At 35.3% G+C, this 23841-nt stretch overlaps 1 protein-coding gene and 3 pseudogenes across 2 annotated transcripts; 3 read left to right on the top strand and 1 right to left on the bottom strand.

The window, feature by feature from the left end:
* Window positions 1–1159: 1159 nt before the first annotated feature.
* On the bottom strand, window positions 1160–3270 carry LOC143605121 (NADH dehydrogenase [ubiquinone] iron-sulfur protein 5-A-like). Its single transcript, XM_077081349.1, has 2 exons — window positions 3060–3270; window positions 1160–1383 (listed from the first exon to the last, which is right to left on the bottom strand). The coding sequence occupies exons 1-2, from the start codon at window positions 3207–3209 to the stop codon at window positions 1282–1284; spliced, it is 252 nt and encodes an 83-aa protein (XP_076937464.1). The 5' UTR covers window positions 3210–3270; the 3' UTR covers window positions 1160–1281.
* A 3096-nt stretch (window positions 3271–6366) lies between these two features.
* LOC143605110 (UDP-glucuronic acid decarboxylase 4-like) lies at window positions 6367–11428 on the top strand (annotated as a pseudogene).
* A 1354-nt stretch (window positions 11429–12782) lies between these two features.
* On the top strand, window positions 12783–14099 carry LOC143605099 (divinyl chlorophyllide a 8-vinyl-reductase, chloroplastic pseudogene; annotated as a pseudogene).
* Window positions 14100–15651: 1552 nt separating this feature from the next.
* Window positions 15652–18232, top strand: LOC143605087 (CASP-like protein 1E2; annotated as a pseudogene). Its single transcript, XR_013148436.1, has 3 exons — window positions 15652–15970; window positions 16322–16469; window positions 18001–18232. The product of XR_013148436.1 is annotated as a CASP-like protein 1E2 (transcript).
* The last annotated feature ends 5609 nt before the right edge of the window (window positions 18233–23841 follow it).

The raw sequence follows: 23841 nt of genomic DNA, 5'->3' as shown, positions 1-23841 counted from the left end.
TGTTTTAAGAGATTTATGATAGTGTTATTAATTTATTATGTAACTAATGTTGATAGTTGAAATCTCGTAAAGTTTCGTTACTCAGCCGAGGCCAGAAGTTGAATCTCAGCTCTACGTTTCGTTGAATGTAATACTATCTTATAACGGTGACTTTTTGTGATCGAATGTGGTTTTTGTTGGTAAGATATAGGGATGAACTCGGGTACCGAACTGGTATAGGTACGAAAACAATTTTCTCAAAATCTTGGCATCGGTACCGAAGGCAACCGTGTGCCCTCTGTGAACATGACAACAAAAATATTAGATAAATCTCACTCGAATAAAAAGAACCATCTTTTCGAGCAAAACCTTTCGTCTATAGATCTCTCACACTCTATCCATCGTACATCTCGTGATCTACACAACATAATTCTCGGTTTAAACAAGCGCAAGCCACACCAAGGCGATGAAGTTACTGAAGCTGAAGAGAGGCAAGTATGCACACAACGCATATGCAAGATGCAAAGTATTTATACGATTTTTTAACATAATTTTATCATCACGCAGCCAAAATTTAGGTGTAAATACCTGTGCACAACATAAAAACCTAAACGTATAACCTATCAGATGCACAAAAACTGCATATGCACAAGAGGCACTCAGGTACATGGGTGTGAGGTGTGTCATGTACGCGTGTCGTCTTATGCAGTTTAAAGCGTAAGACTCATCGCCTCAGTCCCGCTGTTTTAAAGTAAGCATGATGCCATAATTAACAAATATAAACGGGCATTCAGTTGTTTGGGTTTTGGTCTTTGTTTGCATATTATGAGATTTTTTAAGGTTTTGAGATTTAGGCGTCCGGCTGATATTTGCAGGTTATTTATGAAAACTTGGGCTCTGTGTATTGCAACTGGTGACGGTAGAATGAGGATGTGGAAATGGTTGGTTTAGAGAGTGGATATGGTTGCAAGGAGGGCCAAGACATGCACAGCATTTGGAGACGACTGTGTGCTGCAGAGAGAAACTGACGTGCAGCGTTCATTTTTCTGTAGCTGCAGTTGTGATACCAGTGGTTTGAAAATACTATATAATCACAAAACGCACGTGTGATATGCATTTACACACAACAAAAAAGGGTCTGTGATTAACATTAAAACAAAATGTGCATAAACATAGCATGTTGTTGATGAAACAGGTACTCAAACCGCTTAGAACAACAAAGGGGTGCACCAAATTCCCAGAAATAAAATAGATTGCACACTTCAATCATTATTAAAAACCATGAATTTTGAGAGTTTTACACTAATGATGAGGAACTCCATCCCCATCTCCACCATTTGGTTTCTGTGAAGCAGCTCTTATCTGGCGTTGCTCCTCTTTGTAAATCCGGTTTCGCCTTTGAAACTGTATCATATACCAAAATCAAATTTAATATACTAGTGAAAAAATAGAATTCTCAAAATGGTTTTAAATTGAGTTTCAAGTAGTAATGTACATATTCTAATCTCTGATATTTTTTTTTGTACATAACATAGTATCTGTAAATATGTAAATAACACATATGATGAATAATACATGTCGCCAACAATATAAAGGGTAGCTGAGGAGAACTGCCTGTCTGTCTAATTAAAGGGTATCTACTATCTAGTGGGAGCTAGGTTCCTTCTAATTTTATTCTCTCTCATAACATGTAAGTTACAAAACTAAATGATTAATACTATAAAAGTATACATTATACATTATAGAGATGACTAATTGTGACAATATGTCAAGATATAATTATATAAAATGCCAATGAAATACACATCCATTTATGTGAAGCCATCCTAAACTGCATAATCAAAATAACACCACTACATGACTTGCATAGTGTGTACTGTGAGTGTGTAGGATTGTCAAAATTAACAACTCTAGTGTTGGATTCCATTATTTCCATCATTAAGGATTTCTGTTTTTCATAGCCATTGTATAACTTGAGATTTTAAAATAAAAATGATCACACTTAAGTATGTGTATAAATGTCTATTTCCTTTTCTTTTAAATTTTGACAGCAATCTATGAAGCATATAAACTTGTATTCTTAAGCAATTACACATTTGCTCAAGTTTACTTCTTCAGTGAAATAGTAAACTAAAACTAAATCAGTGATCTAGACAAAAACCATGTAATATAAAGGAAAACCGATTGGTCTGAACTATTGCATATAGAGTTATATAGGATATAAACTGACAGCATCTCAAACAAACTCATAATGCTTTTACAATAATTAACAACTTCCAGAATCCAACACTACAAAGTGACCCTATTCAATTTTTCAATAAACCACCACATTCAGCAAAACTTTTAAAGTGATGCGCCGTTAACAAAAACAGCGATGCAACCAAGCTCAATGCCAGATTTAAAAAGGTGTGCTTGATGGCAATGCACAAGACACACAAGGTGATTAGAAAACTGCCTCATGTACTTCTAGGTCAAAGCTAGTCAAAATTTGGTGTTGTAGAACAACCAAATGCTATGTAAAAATTATCAACTTCTGATTGTCAACAAAGCATATTGAGGACCTAAACGCCTCGGTGCGCCTTGCCCATTCTTTTAACCAAGTCTCAATGATAAATCAATCACTCAATATTATCATATCAGCAAAACAGAACAATCAAAGAAAATAGACCACTCACTAAAATAATAATAATAATTTAAACTCATCAAAACTACCACAATCTCCTAGCCAATGGCAAAGTATAGCTAGATTTTGAACTTCAAAGCCACATTTATACACATAATGTATATCAGAATGAAATCCAGATTCAAAAGCACAAGCACACATTTCCTTAGGTATTTGCATTATACATCCATCAGATATACATACATACATAAGCATAAGCAAACAAACAGAATATGGTAACAGTATTTATAAAATCAGAAACAGTTGCAGATGTCATATAGAGAAATGTGCAAATAATCAATTAGGGTTTAAAATGGGCTAAATACAGCATCAACATTTACCGATGTGTTCAATTTGAAAATGAAGTTAGAAAAATATAAATAAATTACAGGATGATATGAATTTGATTGGATTGTACCTCTTTGGAGTGGTGAAGGCACTCGAGATAGTCTTCACGGAGAAGAGAACAGTCTTTAGGCTCTCTGCAACGAGACATACACTCGCTGAAATCCATCCAGAAGTCGTAGCATCGTCCTTTGTTGCCTGTAATCCCCCAACCGGACGCCATGGATCCCGATTTGACCTTACGATTATTGATCTCCTTCTCAACCTAATCACGGCTGATGATGGTCTGGGTCTAACTTTGTTTTTGGGTTATATACATTATAAGTTTATTGGGCCTCAGGTCTTTTATCTGTTCTCTTTATCCTTTTTACAAAAATATCACAACAAAAAAAAAAAAAAATACCTAATTCCGACCTGAACTGGTTTGGACTCGATATGATAGATACCGATTTTGACCCGATTGATCTTGTAGGTTCATAACCTTCGTAATTGAAACAAATTAACCAGAAGCCAATAAATAAGTGGTTTTAACAAGTATTATTTAGTAAAAAGAGTACTGTGCATATTGTGAAGTTGAGGAAATAAATGGTTTTGACTAGTGTCGTACAATCTCACAGCATTCCCCGTTACTAGATCAACATTGGTTCACCATGCTACACTACTCTAATATACTTATACACGGTGTAACACGGAATTTGTTGAAATATATGTATACTTCCAATTCATTATCAAACATATATACGAATTTGTTGGTTAACTTGTTTTTTTGTTTATGTTTCATGTTATACGTTGAGAATGATGGATATGAGCCGTCTATTAAACTGTGGGCTAAAAGGGTTGCTGCTGATGGGTCTTAAGTTGGGCTTAGCACTTATTTTCACTTGAATGGGTTCGTCTGTGTCTCATATATACAAGAGAAAGAGAAACGTTATTATATGACAACACCATCTTCTCTACTTTTTAGTCACTCATCCTTAGTGATTGACGGCAACAATTTCCTTCTTCGATCTGGACGGATTTTGTATTAAGTTCTTAATTGGTCTTCATTAGACTAGTATGATGTTAGTCTTTGTTTGAATCGTTATATGCTGTTCTTTGGGTAAGTATTGTGTATTTCTTCGATTAGTTCAATTCTTGTTTCATTGTATTTGGATTTGTAAAACTCAAAGAATTGAAATTATGGTTTTTGTGACAGAATTTTAAATAGACGTCTATTTCACACTGGTTGTCACCAAATGAACATTCTAAAGATGAAATGATGGTGAAATTTGTTGATTTAGTGTTTTTTAAAGTTTCTAAATGTTTGTTGAGTTGTTTTTAAACTAAAGAATCATAATTTGGCAATTAAAATTTTTAACTTTGAATTGAGTTTAGGACGTCTAAACGGGTTAAATAACGTACAAAGAAAATTTGGTATCTAATTATTGAGGAACTCATTTGAGACGTCTATTTAAGCTAATGGAGATGTTGATTACTGAGAATTAGGATATGGATCAAAGAATAATCAATTTGATGATTTTGATCAAAGTGGTGTAATGCAACAAAGTGATGAATAAATCTTTTTCATTGAACTTAGTAAAATCCATGTGAGTAGTAGCAATTTAAATACAAAACTAGGCATATAACTCGACCGACCAATAGTCTCTTTTTTATTTATTGGTCTTAAACCCAAGTTGATTATGTCTAAAAGATTAGAAACATTAATTAGATATATATGGTGATTCTTGACCAATGAAAGTCACACTTAAATGCAACAACCGATTACACTACATTTATAAGCAAGCACCCACTTTATGCCTCAAAACCATCAGCATGCATCAACATAGAAACATCATCAACGAAGTTCAAGAAATCAAATAGCACAACAAACACATGAATTGGATCATCTACAACCAACAAACAAGCACGTAAACCCTTAAGTTATTTCTTATGACTGCATCATTAACTCTACAACAACTTTATAACTTAAACCCATGTTAGAATTCACTTACCAAGCTTGATAGGACTATCATGTAGCTTCCAAATCGTTGATTTTTCATCTCAAAATCTAAGGATTTGAACCCTATTTCGAGTTCTTATTTCTCTAAACACCGACCAATTCAAATACATACTTAGTTATTATTATTATTTTTTTTACCAAGAATGATCATTCAGTCCATGTAGTTTTACTAGCCAATATTCAAGTTTCATAATTAACACTTATATATGGTCCATAAACTTCATTCAAAAAAACCACATTTCAATGTTATCAACTAGCTAGGGTTCCCAACGGGGTGCTTACAAGTATAACAATTAGTGTAGATAAGAGATTTCACCAAATTCAATATTTTATGAATTATCCACAATAATGGAATCTTACATGGCAAAGCTTGGGTTTTAATTCTACTTAATTTTTTTTAACCAATCACACCATTAAGCTTGTCTAAATTTTTATTAAGTAGTGGTTGGCGCCACCTATGACCAAATGGCTTCATTTGATTGGCCTACACCTCTCTTCCCCTTTCACGCGCTGCCAATCTACTAGCTAGCAGCTCTGCCCTTCGAACGCCAAAAAGTGATGACATGAAACGTTTTAAAAACCGGTATTTTACTTGTATAAGATTGGGCTAAAAAATGGTACAACCGGTTGAACCGGGAGGTTCAACCGGTTGAATAGCTTACCTTGTAACTTCCTATAAATTAACTTCAAACCAAAAATAACTAAAACTAAATAATTCCTATAACAAAAAAATAATCTAAAAGTTAATCCATATTAAAAAAAGAATGCAAAAACAATCACTTTAAAAAAAAAATAGCTCTAAAGTTTACATGTTTGAATGTTAATTGTTGGGTTAAAAGTAATTTTGAAAAATATGGGCCGCAAATATCAAAAATTTCTCGGGCTTAAAACCTGTTTGTCGGTAAAAACCGGTATTTTATACAAAAACCGCCGGTACGATGTTTTAGCAAACCGGTCAAAAATACCAGACTCAAAATACCGGCCGACATGGCTAACGTGGTGCCCCCTTGGACAACCACCGCACTTCTAGTATATCACAATTTACCGTAATTAGGTCCCAAAATATTTATCTCTTGATAACAAGTTTCAAAACTTTGTAGCAATTGTGTACGAGTGTGTAAAAGCTTTTAGCAAAGCATTATAACTTTCGTAAAAGTTAAGTTGCTTGCATAAACTAACGACACCTACACACTAACACAATTGAGGGATCATGCACAATAAAGTATCGTCATAAATATAAATCACCGTCAATTTCGACCTTCCTTACGTTTCACATAAAGCATGCAATCCTAGGAATCCTCATATATAATCAATCATATCATTATTTTGAACAGCAACCAATTCGCCTAATAATCATCACATGCATGCATAGATTTTCAAAATGACGCCGGAAACCATTAACAAAAATGAAGCCCAGATGATGAACCCTAAAAGATTCTCATTCTCAATCAAAGATTCCATCCGGTACATGTTTCAAGGACACCGTTTGCTTTTTGTTTTCATTGGAATCGCCATTGCAGCTCTCGTTTCCAATATTGTCGCCGCCTTGCCGTCCATGTCTCCCCTGCAATATGAACAGATTTCGGGTTCATTTTATGGTGCCGAGCTGACTTCGGTACCTCGTCGGATAGCCTACGAGCTTCATTCCAGCCACGTGAATGCAGGTAAGTACATATATCCTTTTCCGTATTGTTTTTAATATTATTCATGTATGGGGTTTATTTTATGATTTGTGGTAGGGATGAGTATTAATTAATTGGACCGAAATAAGTTATCGAAACCAATAACAGACGGTTCGGTTTTTGTTTTCCATGAAAACTAAAAATTTTGGTTAGGTTTCGGTTATGCTTCATTCCAAAACCCAAACAAACTGAACTTCTAAACCAAACCGAACCACACCGAATGATTGGATTTATGATCAAAATTCATTTTGGTCCAAAAGTTGCATGCTCTAAATTCGTTAACAAAGGGTTAACAGAAATTTAAGCCAAAAGTTTTAGGCACAAATTTAAAAGGGTGTCTCTCATTGACCAATCCCACAACCAACATGAGAGATGTAAATCATGTCTCTCGAAGTAAATCGAGTGGTGTCAGAGTTGATCCCTAAACCTCCACAATAGATTTCTACTTCCTTACCACTAAGACAAGCGTAAGGACACAAATTCATTCATTTAACATTTTTAGCCCAAAATTATAACTGATAACCATAATTGAACCGAACCAATACGAAAAACAAAAAATGAACAGTTTTCTAAAACCGAAAACCCTAACTTTGGTTTTGGTTAGGTTTGAGTCTAAAATCGACTCATGCACACACCCCCTAGGATTATGTGGCATTATGAATTAACAATGACATTATCAAAAACAGTGGCGAAGTTTGGACTAAGACACTGATGCAGCGGCATAAACAAAACAAAGATCGAATCACGTTGATTCAGTGAATACCCGTGATGAACTTCAGAACTCCCAAATCCCACCCAAATGTCTAGGGAAAATGAAGAGAAAAACGAAATTTATTAATATTCAAGTCTAACTTTTGGAATTACATCACAAGCATATAAAAAGACTTCCAAATACGAAATGGGCCTAAAATGGGCCATGGGCCAAACACAACCCCAAAAACAAAAAGACAAAAAGTACTAAAAAAAGATAAAAAGGCCCAAAACTTCATTTAGGAGGCGTTTTTGGGCTTTGGACAGGGGCCAAACCGCCGTAGGCTGTTTGCCACAATGGGCTCCTCGTCTCAAACTTCGATTTGACTGGTAATAGGCCTGAAACGGAGCTTCGTGGCCAAGTTATGCCCGTTTTCGTGGGCCACCTTTGGAGACACGATCATGGGCCTCCAAATATAACATGGCCTGTTCGTCAATACTTGGGCCTTCATCAGAAACCGGGGGGCCGGACACAAAATGTATAAAGAATTTAAAAAACGGAAGGGGCCGGGCTCAAATTTTTGGCCGAAAACGGCTAAATTTACACTACATATAAAGGTAAATTTACACTATTACGTAAAAAACCGCGAGGGGGGGGGGGGCGGCCCTCACTAACCTTCGCCCTGAACAAAATGTAAAGATGGATCGGTCCATGTTTGAGATTAAGAATTCTAACATCTTTGTTTGTTCTTTGAGAATATCAAACAATTGTTAAAGTTTAGATTGGATGTAGGTGGCAAGATCCCTCTGGGATTAAAGTCGAAGAGTTTGAGGGTGTTAGTGACAGGTGGATCCGGGTTTGTTGGAAGCCATCTAGTGGATCGTTTGATGGCTCGTGGTGACAGTGTAATTGTAGTCGATAACCTATTCACGGGCAGGAAAGATAACATCCTACACCATCTTAAGAACCCTAGGTTTGAGCTCATTAGACATGATGTGGTTGAACCCATTTTGTTAGAGGTTGATCAAATCTATCATCTTGCTTGTCCAGCTTCCCCGGTCCATTACAAGTACAATCCCATCAAGACCATTATATCCTTTTAATCTATGGTATAAGCGGTTTGCTTAGGATCTTAATACCTGTGAATATGATGACACACATTTTTATGCGATTCCTAAAATGCACACAATCATTGAATCATACACATTAAAGATTCACAAATTTTCAGTAAAAATAAATTGTTTATGAGTCTACAGATACTTTTAAACGAGTCCCCTAGAATAATGAAATTGTTGATTCAAAGTTTATGTGTAGAGTGTAGTTAGCATGTTGATTTGGGTTTATATTAAGAATCCTTAACTAAGATAGAGATCACAAGACAAATGTGGTGGGAACGTTGAACATGCTAGGGCTCGCAAAGAGGGTCAATGCACGATTCTTGTTAACGAGTACTAGTGAGGTCTATGGTGATCCCCTTGAGCACCCACAAGTTGAGACCAATTGGGGCAACGTTAACCCCATCGGTGAGTCTATTTTTAATACACTATACATTATATTTTAACTATACAAGTGTTTTCACACCCTTTATTAGTTTTCTATATACCATGAATTACATTGTTTTAGGTTGATGGGTTGATCGGTTGGGTACATTTATGGGCAGTTGTTAGAAGTTGTTATGATGAACGCAAGCGAGTTGCGGAGACCCTTACCATGGACTACCATAGAGGACTTAACCTTGAGGTTCTTATGATCTTCTTCCAATACTCATCCAAAATAGCAAATCTAGAAAATCCTATAATAATTTTCAGAATTAGGTTGTTTTGAAAATGGGTGATGACTACATGGGTCTGTTAGTTTGAGATCGAGTATTTTATGATCTTCTTCATACGACCCAAGTGACCTTTGCTCCCTACCATACGGGCTATATCACTATCAAAACGGTCCATTTGACCACTTTTCGCCTACAATATGACCCATATGACCATATGGGCCATATGATATGTTAGTGGTGTCTAGATAATGTCATCGTTGTATAGAGTGGACTTTCGCAAACCCATAATTTTCAAAAACAACCCACTTCGGTGAAATTAATAAATGACTACAATGTCAACCACTTCTTGACTTCATCACATAACATGTTTTTGATGATATTGTTTGCAGGTCAGGATTGCTCGGATTTTCAACACATATGGACCACGAATGTGCCTTGATGACGGGCGTGTTGGTAGCAATTTTGTGGCTCAGGTATGTGTTTAGAAACTCAAGATCAGCAACTGATAATCTTTATAAATTACATAGAATGTGAAACCATTAAACAAAAGTATCCATATTCAATAAACTTGTTGTGATGTTGTATGCATGAACTAGGCCTTGAGGAAGGAGCCGATGACTGTTTATGGTGACGGGAAGCAAACTAGAAGCTTCCAATATGTTTCCGACTTGGTAATCAAAGCTAGTTTTCGTCTTCATCGTCCACTTTGTGACTTATGGCTTTATATCACAATAAATTATGAAATATAATGTGTACCGGATGAAGAACAGGTAGAAGGTTTAATTAGGCTGATGGAAGGAGATCATGTTGGGCCGTTTAATTAGGCAACCCAAGTGAATTCACCATGCTCGAACTCGCAAAGGTTACCCTTTTCACCATCATTTTATTTATTAACTTAAGCAAAATTGAATTTTAATAATTCAAGCCAAAACTCATTGGTCGCTAATAAATTATACTGACAATGTGACCAATGACACCTCTAACTTTCACATTCGTTATCAAAACAGTCCCACTTTTATAGGAAAACCACAAGTTAATCTAGAAATAACCATGTTAGCTTCTTATTTTTATTTATATTGTTTCAAAACAATTTACAACACTCCGATCATCATCATCATCATCGTACTCAGTATATCCCACCAATAGCCAAGCTATGGTAGGGTCTGAGGAGGGTAAGATGTAGACAGCCTTACCCCTACCCCATAGGGATAGAGAGGCTGCTTCCGATGAGACCCCCGGCTCGATAGTAGTTTTGCATCAAGCCTTGGACATAAGGCACATAACACTCAATCATCGGGACACCGGCTGATTGGTGCATGTACCATTGTCTTTCGGCTATCAACGCCACCACATGATGCCTGATTAACCTTCTGCCACTTTTAACGTTATTTTCACGAGATTAGTAAAATAACGTTAAAATTAGTGCAATTTTACTTTTACCTACCCGAGGGTTCACACATATATACATTATATGCGCGCACCGCAAGCAGGGCGAAATTTACAACACTCCGATAAGAATAAAAATCATAAATTTTTTTCAGGGTACACAGTTACTTTTCCTGTTAAAATATGGGTACCGTTGGCAACAGAGGTGAAAGTTAGGATTGTCATGTTTCGCATTGTCCGCGCGCATGAATAATTAACAGTTCATGGATCATAGTTTGAACTATTAAAATCCAATTTGGCTAAAACTTATAAGGTGGTTCATTCAGATTCAAGAAATCATTAAATTTGTTACTGCAGGTGGTGCAAGACACGATAGATCCAAACGCAAGGATAGAATTCAGACCAAATACGGAAGACGATCCTCACAAGAGGAAGCCAGACATTTCAAGAGCTAAAGAGCTTCTAGGATGGCGGCCGATGGTGCCACTCCAGGAAGGACTTCCAATGATGGTATCAGATTTTCGGCAGCGCATCTTCGGCGACCTGAAAGAATGTGGTAGCAGTACAAACGCATTTCCGGAAGTGTAATGCGTGTGTTTGGGTTAGTAGAGATTAAAGACTAAAGAGAGACCATGTATAACTAAAGGCAAGAAAAAGTAAGTTGATCAACCAAAGGAAAAACATAGGAAGAAGTATATTGTGTATTATATAGAGAATACATAATAACAGATAGAAGTCCAAAACCAACTACCAAAAGATCATACAAGTTAATGTATTTGTATATGTATCTCAGCAGGTTTGAGTGGGTGTACTAATGTATTTGATTAAAAATCTATGTGATATTTTACATAGTTTACAGTTTTACAAATGATTTTGTTCTTTTCTGTTTAACCACTGCAGCAAATAGTACTGATAGGATATGTGGTCTTTTATCCTAATTTTAAGTATTATATGGAACATTTTAGTCTAATTAACCTTGTGTCAGAATATAAAGTCACTACTGAAAAAGTTAATAGAAGATGTGAGGCATTCGTCAGCGTAGGAAGCTAGGCCAACCGAGCGAAGCTCCTTTGGCCGTTCCGTGATTCTGTATCTTTGAATTTATTTACGTAAATATTAAAATGAATTACAAAGTCGCGTTTATAGTTTTGACAGATTTGTACATTTCAGAGAGTTTCAACTGATTCATTGATATAAATTTAGACAATGAAATAATGTTACCTGTAGCATTATTCTATAGGCAGACACGACTAATGATAGATTGAAACCTCTACGCTTATTTTGAAGCTACAATATGTAAATTCGAAATTTGTAAACATGGGTAGTTTATAGGGGTGAAAAACTAAAAATGATATGTGAGCTACTCGAGATTGGAATGGTAAAACACTAAAACCAACTTTACAATAATAATATAAAGTATTTAACCATATAATTTAATTAATGATAGTGTCTAAACCAATTAAACCTAAAATCAAATCGAACCCTTTAAGAAAGATGTAGGAATTATGTATACGGTTTCTAGTTCGGTTTTAAACCAAAACCAATAAGGTAAACAGCTTTCGGTTCTACAAAAATTAGATCATGTTAGAACCGAAAAACCCACATTACATATATTGGGCTATGATTTTTTCTATTTGTAAAGCCCATTAAACATCTAGCCTATTACAAAACCAAGTACTTGAAATCCAAACCAATAAATACTCATCTTAATAGAATTCATATTTTCTAATTTGATACCGAATTAGAACTCGATTTTCATTTAGTTATATTAATTTTGAATTCGGGTTGTTTCGGTTAGATTTTCAATGCAAGACAACTAATGTCCACAATAGGCATGAGCTTGGGATAATACCGCTACCGATCCCGAAAATTTGAAATATCTGGATCCGGTACCGAACCGAACTGGTACCGGTACCAAAAACTCCAAACTTAATACCAGTTCATACTGATTGTATCAACCGATATCGAAAATGCTCATCCCTAACCCACGATATATGAGAACTTAAGGGGTGTTTGGGTTTCCTTATTTTTACCTCCTTATAATTTATTAACTTTTACAAGTTAAAATAATGTTTGGGTAATATAATTTATTAACTATTTTAAAGAAGAAAAAAGAAACTTTCATAAGTTAGGATTTTATAACTTATGAAAAACAAGGTATAACTAGCTAGAAATAAAGAATCCCAAACACTCTTACTTAGAAGAGGGTAGGGGTGGGTTATGAAAGTATGAAACACCAACCAATCATTTGGATTCGTCTATCAAAACAGATAAAAAAAACACCAAATGCTTCCTTCATCATCATCATCATCTCCAACATCTTCCACTCACCATCTTCAAACTTAAACCATGTCCACTTCATCCTTCTTCCACACCATCACACCCACTTACTCAACCTCAACCTTCAACAATCTCATCTCACCACACAAAATCCAACTAAACCCATCTCCATTCTCACTCAACACATCCAAAACCCAAAAAGATTCAATCTTGCAGCCACTTCAACCCCCATAACTCTCAATTCACCCCCTAATTCTTCATTCCGAGACAAACCCACAAAAGATATCAACATTTTAGTAGTGGGTTCAACCGGATACATCGGTAATTTTGTGGTCAAAGAATTGGTCAACAGAGGGTTTAATGTGATTGCAGTGTGCAGAGAAAGAAGTGGGATTAGAGGTAAAAACAGTAAAGAAGATACATTGAGTAAGCTTCATGGTGCTAATGTTTGTTTCTCAGATGTCACCCAATTGGATGTGTTACAAGAAAGTTTAAAAAATTTAGGGGTTTCTATTGATGTTGTGGTGTCTTGTTTAGCTAGTAGGTCTGGTGGTGTTAAAGATTCTTGGAAGATTGATTATGAAGCTACAAGGAACAGTCTTGTAGCCGGTAAGAGTTTCGGGGCGAAACATTTTGTTTTGTTGTCTGCGATTTGTGTGCAAAAGCCGTTGCTCGAATTCCAACGAGCGAAGCTCAAATTCGAAGCGGAATTGGTGGAAGAAGCGGAGAAGGACGATGGTTTTAGTTATAGCATTGTTCGGCCGACGGCGTTTTTTAAAAGTTTAGGGGGGCAAGTTGAGCTTGTGAAAGATGGGAAGCCGTATGTGATGTTTGGTGATGGGAAGTTGTGTGCTTCTAAGCCGATAAGCGAGCCGGATTTGGCTTCGTTTATTGCGGACTGTGTGCTGAAAACGGATCACATTAATAAGATTTTACCGATTGGTGGGCCCGGGAAGGCGTTGACACCGTTGGAACAAGGGGAAATGTTGTTTAGACTGGCGGGAAAGAAACCGAATTTTATTAAAGTTCCGATTGAAATAATGGATTTTGCGATCGGTGTTCTTGATTTTCTTGTAAACGTATTTCCTTCGTTGGAGGATGTGGCGGAGTTTGGGAAAATTGGGAGGTATTATGCGGCTGAAAGTATGCTTATCTATGATCCGGAAACTAAGCAGTATAGCGATGAGGGGACGCCGAGTTATGGGAAGGATACATTGGAAGACTTCTTTAAGAAGGTGCTTGAAGAAGGTATGGCAGGGCAAGAACTAGGAGAACAAACAATTTTCTGAAAGTTTTGAGTGTGGTAAAGGTGTGTATTTTGCAATGTGTTGTGAATTATATGCCATTTTTTGGATATATGATGTCAAATGTATTATATTGCTACACTTGCTTACCAATTTCTGACTAGAAATTTGAGCAGTTTCTTGTGTTATTTTAGTATGGTTCTTATTCTCAAGTTGAATTGTGAATCTTGTTAACCACTTTATTGAAATTTACTATTTAACATATATACATTTTATAGTTGGGCCAATGCTAGAGTTTCTTGATTTTACCAAGATGTAAGTATGTGACAAGCAATGAGACATGAATGGTAACTGGCGAAATTCGTCATTGTTGATCTCATACTTGTTTACCTACATCAAAGTCGAATATATTTAAGTATTGTATAATCTCTAGAAATATAATGAACCGGATTTTGAAGATTTTTGAAACTTGAAATTATAAAAAATATATATGTATACAGAATTGTTAAAACTGGAACTAAGCATTTGATATATCAAATTGGTTTTTAGGTAATACCCCTGCTAATCCCTGCGAACCTAGCGAGTATAAGACCAATGTTTTACAATATGGTATAAGACAGAAATTAGCAAAAATGTGTCATACCCGACTGATTACCATCCATACTTACACGTCGGTGGCAACACATACAAGTTCTATGGTTTGATTTTGTGTTTAGGCGCTTCAACAATTTTATTTCAATTGAAGGATTTTTAAAGGTCAATGATTAGATTAGAACTCATAAATAACAAAGTTTCTCCTTTTTAGCCCTTAAACCCTCTTAAATTCATATTTCATAATTCATAGTTCAATCAAAAATTTCTTTTATTCATAACTACTTTTGATGTTCTTGAGTTTGATACACAAAACTCTTGTTAGATTTATGTTTTTCTACATATTGATTAATCCACTCATTTTCATGTTATGAGTGTATCAAGTTGCAATCATGTGGTGAACGTTTTAATTTTGGTGTTTGTATCTCAGACTTGTGGCAAATGAGTGATTGTGGATAGTAGAGTTAAACTACTGGTGGATGGTGGTGGCAGAGGTGACTTTTGAAGGCGATTTAGATGAATCAAAATTCAATATTTCATTCCATAAGAAGATAGGATAATACATTCTAGTCACATGTCACATGTGAGATCTAATATCTCAAATTGCAATTGTATTTAAAAAACTATGAACCAAAATAATTCTTAAGATATCTATGACTTAGCACAAGTGTGATAAATTTAAAGAAAAAAATAATTTCTCAAAATGTTAAATTAAAAAAATAAGATCTTTTTTTTAAAATCGTTATATCTCGAACATTCCAAACAAAATGTGGAATTAAAAAAAGGGAAACAAGAAATCATATCTTCTCACTAAAGTTCTAAAATGGTATCTCTCTAAGCATCAGAATACTGCAACTTTAAATTGTTTAGAACAACTAAATTAATAAACATGTTACAAAATACTCTTCATTTAATAACAAGTACACGTGAATACCATATTCTGGTTTCATTATATCCGATATAAGATATTAAACAAAAAAATATTTGAATTAGAAACTAAAATATTAGAACTGTATTTTGTTTTGACACTTAGGATCCCTTATATAAACATGCATATGTGGACCTTAAATTACTCACGTTTTCACTTCAATTACTAGATTTAAAAATATGGAGATGCAGCATAAAGAGGGGATCATGATCAGCGAGGTGGCAATCGCAGGAGGAAGGCTGAGGCGTACGGATCTGGCTGTGAGGTTTTCAGCGTTACTGCTAACTCTAGCGGCAGCTGTTGTTCTCGGAGTAAATAAGCAAACAACGACCATAACCATGACAATCACCCCTTCTATGCCACCAGTTAAGTTGCCAGTCACTGCAAAATGGCTTCACATGTCTGCTTTTGTGTATGTACTCCTTTAACCAAGTTTATCATCTACTATACTTAACCATTATTTATATTATTTATCTTTGAATTTGTTTGTCGGTTATTATTCTATTTATAGTATGAATGTAAGGATAGATAATAATATATTATCAATATCATTCGTTGGTTAGCTTTATCATCATCTTTTTCATGGTAATCTCATTATCCAAACACAACGTCTGGTCCAAACACAACGTCCGGTTTTCAGTTATTCAATAAAAAAAAATATTATTCAATATTATTGTTTTTTTTACTATGAATTATTTCTATGAACTTAATGGTGAATTATCTTTAGTTTTACCTAGTTTCATTCAATTTTTTGATGCTATAGGTACTTTGTGATCATAAATGCAATAGCATGTACTTATTCGACGGTCTCTTTGATCCTTACATTGGCAACAAAAGGTCGAAAGATAACGTATTAGTGATGGTAACCATTTTAGATCTAGTAATGGTGGCGCTCCTCTTTTCGGCCATTGGTGCTATTAGAGTATAATTGGGAAGAGATATTTTATATTTGTAAATTATTGTTTTACTTATTTACTTTGTCAACTCTCCCTCAATCATAGGAGAGTTTTATGTATTCTTGTATTATATATACCCCCTACATATTGCATTAACAGCCTTGACAGAACCACGTGGCTACAAGACCGCGATGAAAGACCCGAAATGGCTGCACGCCATGAATGAAGAGCTAATGGCATTGCATCAAAATGAAACATGGGCATTGGTCCCTCGTCCCTTGTCTACAAATGTGGTAGGTTCAAAATGGGTTTATCGTATCAAGAATCATTCAGATGGCTCAGTTGAACGATACAAAGCACGATTGGTCGCTCAAGGTTTTACCCAGATTCCGGGACTTGATTTCTCGTACACATTCAGTCCCGTTGTCAAAGCTTCCACCGTTCGCATTGTCTTATCTCTAGCCGTTTTAAATGATTGGCAGTTACACCAGCTTGATGTAAAAAATGCGTTTTTAAACGGCAGCCTAAACGAGACCGTATTTATGGAGCAGCCTCCGGGGTTTGTTGATTCCAAATTTCCCAACGAAATATGCAATGGACATTTTGAAACGTGCTGAGTTGATTGACTCTAAGCCGATTGCTACTCCTCTTGCGCCATTGGAATCATTTACATCGGACGGTGAACAGTTTGATGATCCAACTCTCTATCGGTCAATGGTGGGAGCTCTCCAGTACTTGACTATCACGAGACCTGATCTATCTTATGCGGTTAATCAAGTCTCCCAGTTTTTACATGCTCCAACCATTGATCATTTCAAAGCAGTAAAGCGAATACTCCGTTATGTCAAAGGTACTCTCTCGTTTGGTCTTACTTTTAGTAAACCGATTAAATCCTCGCTGGTTGGTTACTCCGACACTGATTGGGCGCGTTGTATTGACACACGTCGGTCAACCTATGGATACTCTATATTTCTGGGAGGTAATCTAGTATCTTGGAGTGCGAAGAAACAACCCACTGTTTCTAGATCAAGTTGTGAATCGGAGTATCGTGCTATGGCAAACACGACGGCGGAACTTGTTTGGATCACTCACTTACTGAAGGAACTTAATGCTCTACCCCTAGACCGGCCTACACTTTTATGTGACAATAAAAGTGCTATTTTCATGTCTCAGAATCCTGTTTCACACAAGCGGGCCAAACATATTGATCTCGATTATCACTTTGTTCAAGAATTGGTTACTTCGGGTAAACTCTACACTCGTTTTGTGCCTACCAATCTCCAGGTGGCTGACATCTTCACAAAAAGTCTTCCGCGTGCTCCCTTTGAGGCTTTTCGTACTATGCTTCGGCTTGGTCCACCACCTTTTCGATTGAAGGGGGGTATTAGAGTATAATTGGGAAGAGATATTTTATATTTGTAAATTATTGTTTTACTTATTTACTTTGTCAACTCTCCCTCAATCATAGGAGAGTTTTATGCATTCTTGTATTATATATAGTCATCAATATACAATCCCTCATTATTGAGGTTGATATTCTTTACAGGTGCCAGCGGTGGTGTTGGTGTTATTGGTTACACCGGCAACTCACATGTACGGTGGCCAAAAGTATGTAACGTGTTTGATAAATTTTGCGACCAGGTGGCGGTGGCAATGGTGTTGTCGTTCATTGGATCCATAGCGTATCTTCTACTTGTCATCTTTGGTGTTTGCAAGAAGTTTTAAGTATCACTGATATGTTAATTATACTTTCTTTGACAACCTATCGATTCAACTGTAAATTTAAGCTGCTGTATATGTTGTATTTGTAATGGCATTTTGTTATAGATATATAATTTAAGAACTTGTTGTTTTAAAGTCCAAAATTTATATGCAAGCGATATTAACATACAATAAATCAAAAAATATGTAAATAAAATCGATAAGAAATCGATTAACTAATAAAATAAAATTAGTCAATAACAGGGTTTATAAGACAAAGACTTTGAAGTTCTTGATCTAGTATACTGTTACACTTTCAGCATTTGGTTACCAAGTAAATTCAAAACTTAAAAAAAATAGATAAAATTTTCTATTTTATTCTAACTTGAATTTGTATTTTATATACACTTGATAGAAAATGTTTTAGGACACACAAATGCTCTCTCAAAACATCTTAAAAAATCAAGACTAGTTAAAAGCGGCTAAGATGATAAACAGAATAAAACAAACATCGAATGATTTAAGACAGAATGGGTTTGATTCGATGTTGGGAAATGTTTTATAAGACAGATTAAGCAATTGAATGAGTGATGATTATATGAATAATACTCTAGTTTGTGCAGTCGAAAAAGAAACATATGATAAATTAATAGATTGGTGTAATGACTCGACTCTTTAAAAAGCCAAAAGGAGAAATTTATCATGTAGTTGTTTAACTTTGTTTATTTATCGTTTTTTTTTTCATTTACATTTTGTGGATGTATGGTAAAAAAAAATTGGGATACCCTTAAATTTTTCTTCTAGATCCGCCACTGTGTGTAAGCGCATACGAATGTATGTGTACATGTGATATGTGTACGTGTATAGCTGTTAATGTGTGTTTGTATTAGTGTATGTGTGTGTATGTAAGTGTATATAGATGTATGTGTCTATGTGACATGTGATATGCGTATGGGTATGCATATGTGACACGAACTCATTAAAATAGAACCACACTATTAGCCGTTGCATCATGTATGTATATAACAACTTTATATATCAAATTACACTTCATTTCAAAGTGTTACAAATAAATCACATTACATTTGCAAAGAATTATGTCATATTTCAGCTTTCAGCTCATGGACACTACTCCTACAGCCAATGATTGCTCATAGTAAACACACTTAATTTTGATTCTGACTCTTTCGGATCAACAAGCTAGCAACATTAGTTACAGATAAATCACATTACATAATTAATTATTATAATTTGGAGTTGGAAATGCTAGTTACTGTAATACTTATATAGACCGATCCGACATGGCAATCTCCCTATAGACCCGTAGAGGGGGTTAAGCTCCAAAAGGAAGAGAGAAGAGAAATCGAAGTTGGAACAATTTTCTAGTTATATTTCTTATTACTTTTCTCAAATGAAGATTACAATAATTTACAGAAAAACTAAACATAATAATAGGAAACTAATACGAGAACAATTAGCAAAATAATAAAAGATAAATTTAATTGTTAACTTGACTTGCAAGCAAAGTCTCTTGTATCTTAATCAAGAAGCCAAGCATATTAGGATCATATCAAATACATAAATGTGCCCACAAACTCTACTAGGTCGAGGTGATAGATAGGGCCTGACTCGATCAATTCCAGCCTAATTTGACATTTCATTGTGAGATTAGGCACAAATGACAAACAGTTTAAATTTGACACCGTCAATTCTAACTAACTCGCTAACAATGATCTTAAACATTAGCTCGCTTACGTGTCCTTGACAGATTATGTACATTCCACGCCCAAATAACAATCTTCCATATTTTGAAATACCGAGAGTTTGCCCTTTACGGATTTTAGGTTTCTGACGGATACAACATTTGGCAATTTATATAAAACTAATAGTTGTCTTTTTCTCCAATTTGTGGTTTATAGAAACAAACAAACATTGGCATTTTTCGACGCATATTCTGTCAGAAACCACGACAGACAACTAAACATGAACCAAACTTGGGAAAATCTGACGGCGACAGTTATTCGTCTATTAACACCGACCGGTAGTAACTTGTCATAGCTTCCACGACAGATGAGCGACGGCAACATAAAGTTTTTAAAGTGAATTTAATTAAAAGGGACATTAACGGGATTCGTTGGTGAAACCCCATTTTTCTTGTAGTGTCAAGAGGAGGGATCATATAATAGTGCTCGAGAGATTGAAACAAACCTTGATACAAAAAAAAAATCAAGTCCTGGATCAATAATCAAACACGAATTAAACGAAAAATTCTCGTTTATATTAATCAGAAAATATAACTAAATTACAAACTCTCAGACCCTAACTCGGTTTGACTTTTGATGAGCCCTAACTCGGTTGCACCAACTTTAAAATAATCCCTAACTTGGTTGTCAATTTATAATGTTAACTCAACTTAGCTAACAAGAAACCTAATTACCCCTTTTAATTCTTGGGTCGGGTTTTACACTTGGGCCAAACAACAATTGAGCCAACAAAAAATGTAATAAAAGTGATTTATAATTTCTTCAACTTATTGTAACCTATGTAATGACGTTTGGTTACCGACAAGCTCTCTAAAATGAACTTTTTCTTGAAATATCCCAATGATAGTAACGTGCACAAACATATTACAGAAATTCATCCGGACCATAATAGTTTAAGAGATTAATCTATAATATATTAATATTATAGACTGATTTTTTGTATTTTTTTGATGCCGTTTTTCTGATGAACGTGGAGGGAATGTTCGCGGACATTAAGAAATACTAAGAGAAATATTCGTACGATCAAACATATGCGGATCAAACGTACACTATAAATAAAGACACCGAGGACTACAAGAAAGACATATATTAAAGGCTACTGATAGCTGACATGATGAACATGACTGCAGGTTTGGTTGTTGCTTTTATAGTGATTGGCATGTTCATTATGGCTGCCATTGCTGTAGTTAAAGCATACTACAACGAACAAGAAGATAAGTCTAAGAAAGTTAAGCCGGGTGATGAGGAGACACCGGAAGGTCAAAGCAGTCAAGACGAGAAAGATGATCAAAAGAAGCAAAGTCAGAAGGAGAAAGATAATGCTCGAGAACATGAAGCCGATGTAGCCATTTGGATTGATTTATGTGCTGATGGTTGTGGAAGCGGGTGTGGCGGTGGTGGTTGAAGGCTAATTACTTCATGATCAAGTGTAGCATATTGATTTAATATTCCCTTAATTAAGTTTAATAATTGCATTCAAGTTGGAATCTGGATACTCTGAATTCTTTAAATTTAATTCATTAAGTTCCGCATGATTTAATCTTCCCTTCTCTGAATTCTTTGGGACGGCCAATCTCGAATCTAGTTACTGTTACTAGTGATCTATCAGAAATTATTATAGATTTATGTTTTCTAATCATACATTTGATCTCATGTTTTAGGCTGATTAAACACATGAAGTAACTAGTAGGACGCTAGAAGCAAATGGCCCTACCGAAATTTATAGAAAGAGTACAAACATCTTTAGTACTAGCATAATATCCACCTACGCAACTTTAAGTAAATGAGCCAATGTTTGGGCAACTTCGAAAATAATTGAGCAATGAATTCTTCGGTTTTGAACTTGATTTTGAGAAAGGAACCGGCGAGTTAGAGAAATGTATATTTTCATAGGTTGAACCACCTAAAAATGATCTTGTCGGTTCTTAACCAGGAATTTAAATAGTAGTTTTTGACATAATCTTGTTTCATACAAATAACTGGTGCGTGTTTGTATTATGACAAGATAATGAATAATAATGTTTTTAATATAAAACGATGACACTCCAAAGACAAAAATTTGTTTTCCCACAAAAAAGTGATATGTTGTATTACCACGGCACAAAGGAGACTTTAGTACCGGCAGCGGGCCCCATGCAAAACAGAAGCCACGATCTCCACTATGACGGCTACAAAAGGAACAAACCGGATATACATGTGGCTAATTAGCTTCCCACGACACTCCTTACCTCTGATTATAAATATTGGATTTCCTTCAAACGGTAAAGGATTTGAAACAAACTAAGACTGGTATTTATAGAGTACAATATCGACATAATTTTCCACATAAATCCGTAGGAAATGTTATAAACACAAATTGGTAATCATTTATGGAAATTTATTGCGTTAGTTAGTTGGAGACAACATGAATTTATATAATGTTGCTCGAGAGTTTTTAAACAGCTATGCAAACAAATAAATGTAACGAAAGCTATTCTATACTATAGTTTCTTTAATTTTTTGTAACTGTTTACATGAAATAACTGTATATATTAGTCAAACATGCTCTTCGAATATCCCAAATTCTTGTATAATATATACTATATAGTAATATTACTATAGACTGTTTTTTTGTATTTTGCTGATGCCGTGTTTTTTATGGATGTTGAGGGAATGTTTGCGAAGGTTACTCACTCTTAAGAAAAATATTATTGTGATCAAACATACGCGGTTCAAACGTACACTATAAATAAGGACGCCGAGGACTACAAGGAAAACATATACATTAAAGGCAACTGATATTAGTATCAACTTGTCATGTCTGCATATTTGGCTATTGCTGTTGCAGTGATTGGGACATTCATTTTGGTTGGCATTGTTGCATTTCATGCTTGCGGTGGCGAACAAGTAGAGGAGTCTGAGAAAGTTAAACCAGGTCAAAGCAATCAAGACGAGAAAGATGGCCGAAAGAAGCAAAATCAGAAGGAGAAAGATAATACTCGAGAACATGAAGTGGATGTAGTCGTTTGTTTTGGTTTATGTGATGGTGGTGGAAGCGGGTGTGGCGGTGGCTGTGGTGGTGATTGATATTCAAGGACACGTTCCACGGTTCTAGTACTATTGCACAATCAAGTTTACTAGTTTAGCATGATTTAATCTTCCCAAAGTTTAATTCATTAAAGACACAATGAGATTTGAGTAAAGTAACAAGTAACATCTTTTGGTGCTAAGGTTTTAAAGTAACAAGTTTGGTCAAACTTGTTACTTTAAAACCTTAGTACCCAAAGGTGTTAATTTATTCAAATCTCAGCACCATATGTGTAATTGTGTCTTCATTAGATTGTAATTGCATTAGTGATTTATGTAGAGATCCAGTTACAAGTTTTGCATGATTTAATTCTTTGGGAGACCACCCATCACGAATTTGGCTACTACCACTAATGATCACTAGATAATTATCCCTAACCACTATCCAAAGCGAAATCGAATTTGTACGTAATTGTTTAACCAAACCGAATTCAATGTGCATGTGTCCCTATTCAGCTTTTAAACGAGACTTTCAATCAACATCTCCCTTTTGACCCGTTTGAGATAAAGGATAACCAAAATCAATCTTAATGATCAATTCCACCGCTGGGACGGGTTTTGCAACAAACGTCGTTTAATTAGTGATTTCAAATGAAAAGATAAAACAAAATCATCATAGCTTCCAATTACATCACTACCAACATAATTCTTTTGGAAACAATTTGATTAAAGGAGATTTGATGGCATCCGTCAATAATAAACCTTGACAAATTAATGTTTTCGATGAAATATGCCGTCGTCTTGTAGTGTACGTCTGGAGCATGGATCATAATAGCGTTTGAGAGATTGGAACAACCTTTATACATATCACTGTAATAAAAGTTTTACAATTTCTTTGATTTACGGCCGTTTAGGGT

Source organism: Bidens hawaiensis, unplaced genomic scaffold, assembly GCF_021521415.1.
Source record: "Bidens hawaiensis isolate Kalapana, Puna unplaced genomic scaffold, B.hawaiensis_p1.1 tig00002123_1, whole genome shotgun sequence".
NCBI classification, from domain to species: Eukaryota; Viridiplantae; Streptophyta; class Magnoliopsida; order Asterales; family Asteraceae; genus Bidens; species Bidens hawaiensis.
The sequence above is the reverse complement of the archived record's forward strand: the minus strand, read 5'-3'. Positions and strand labels throughout refer to the sequence as shown.

Coding starts and splice junctions, on each gene's coding strand:
- LOC143605121 (XM_077081349.1), bottom strand. CDS start 3,209: ATGGCGTCCGGTTGGGGGATTACAGGCAACAAAGGACGATGCTACGAC. Junction 1,384..3,059: donor GCCTTCACCACTCCAAAGAG/GTACAATCCAAT, acceptor TATATGATACAG/TTTCAAAGGCGAAACCGGAT.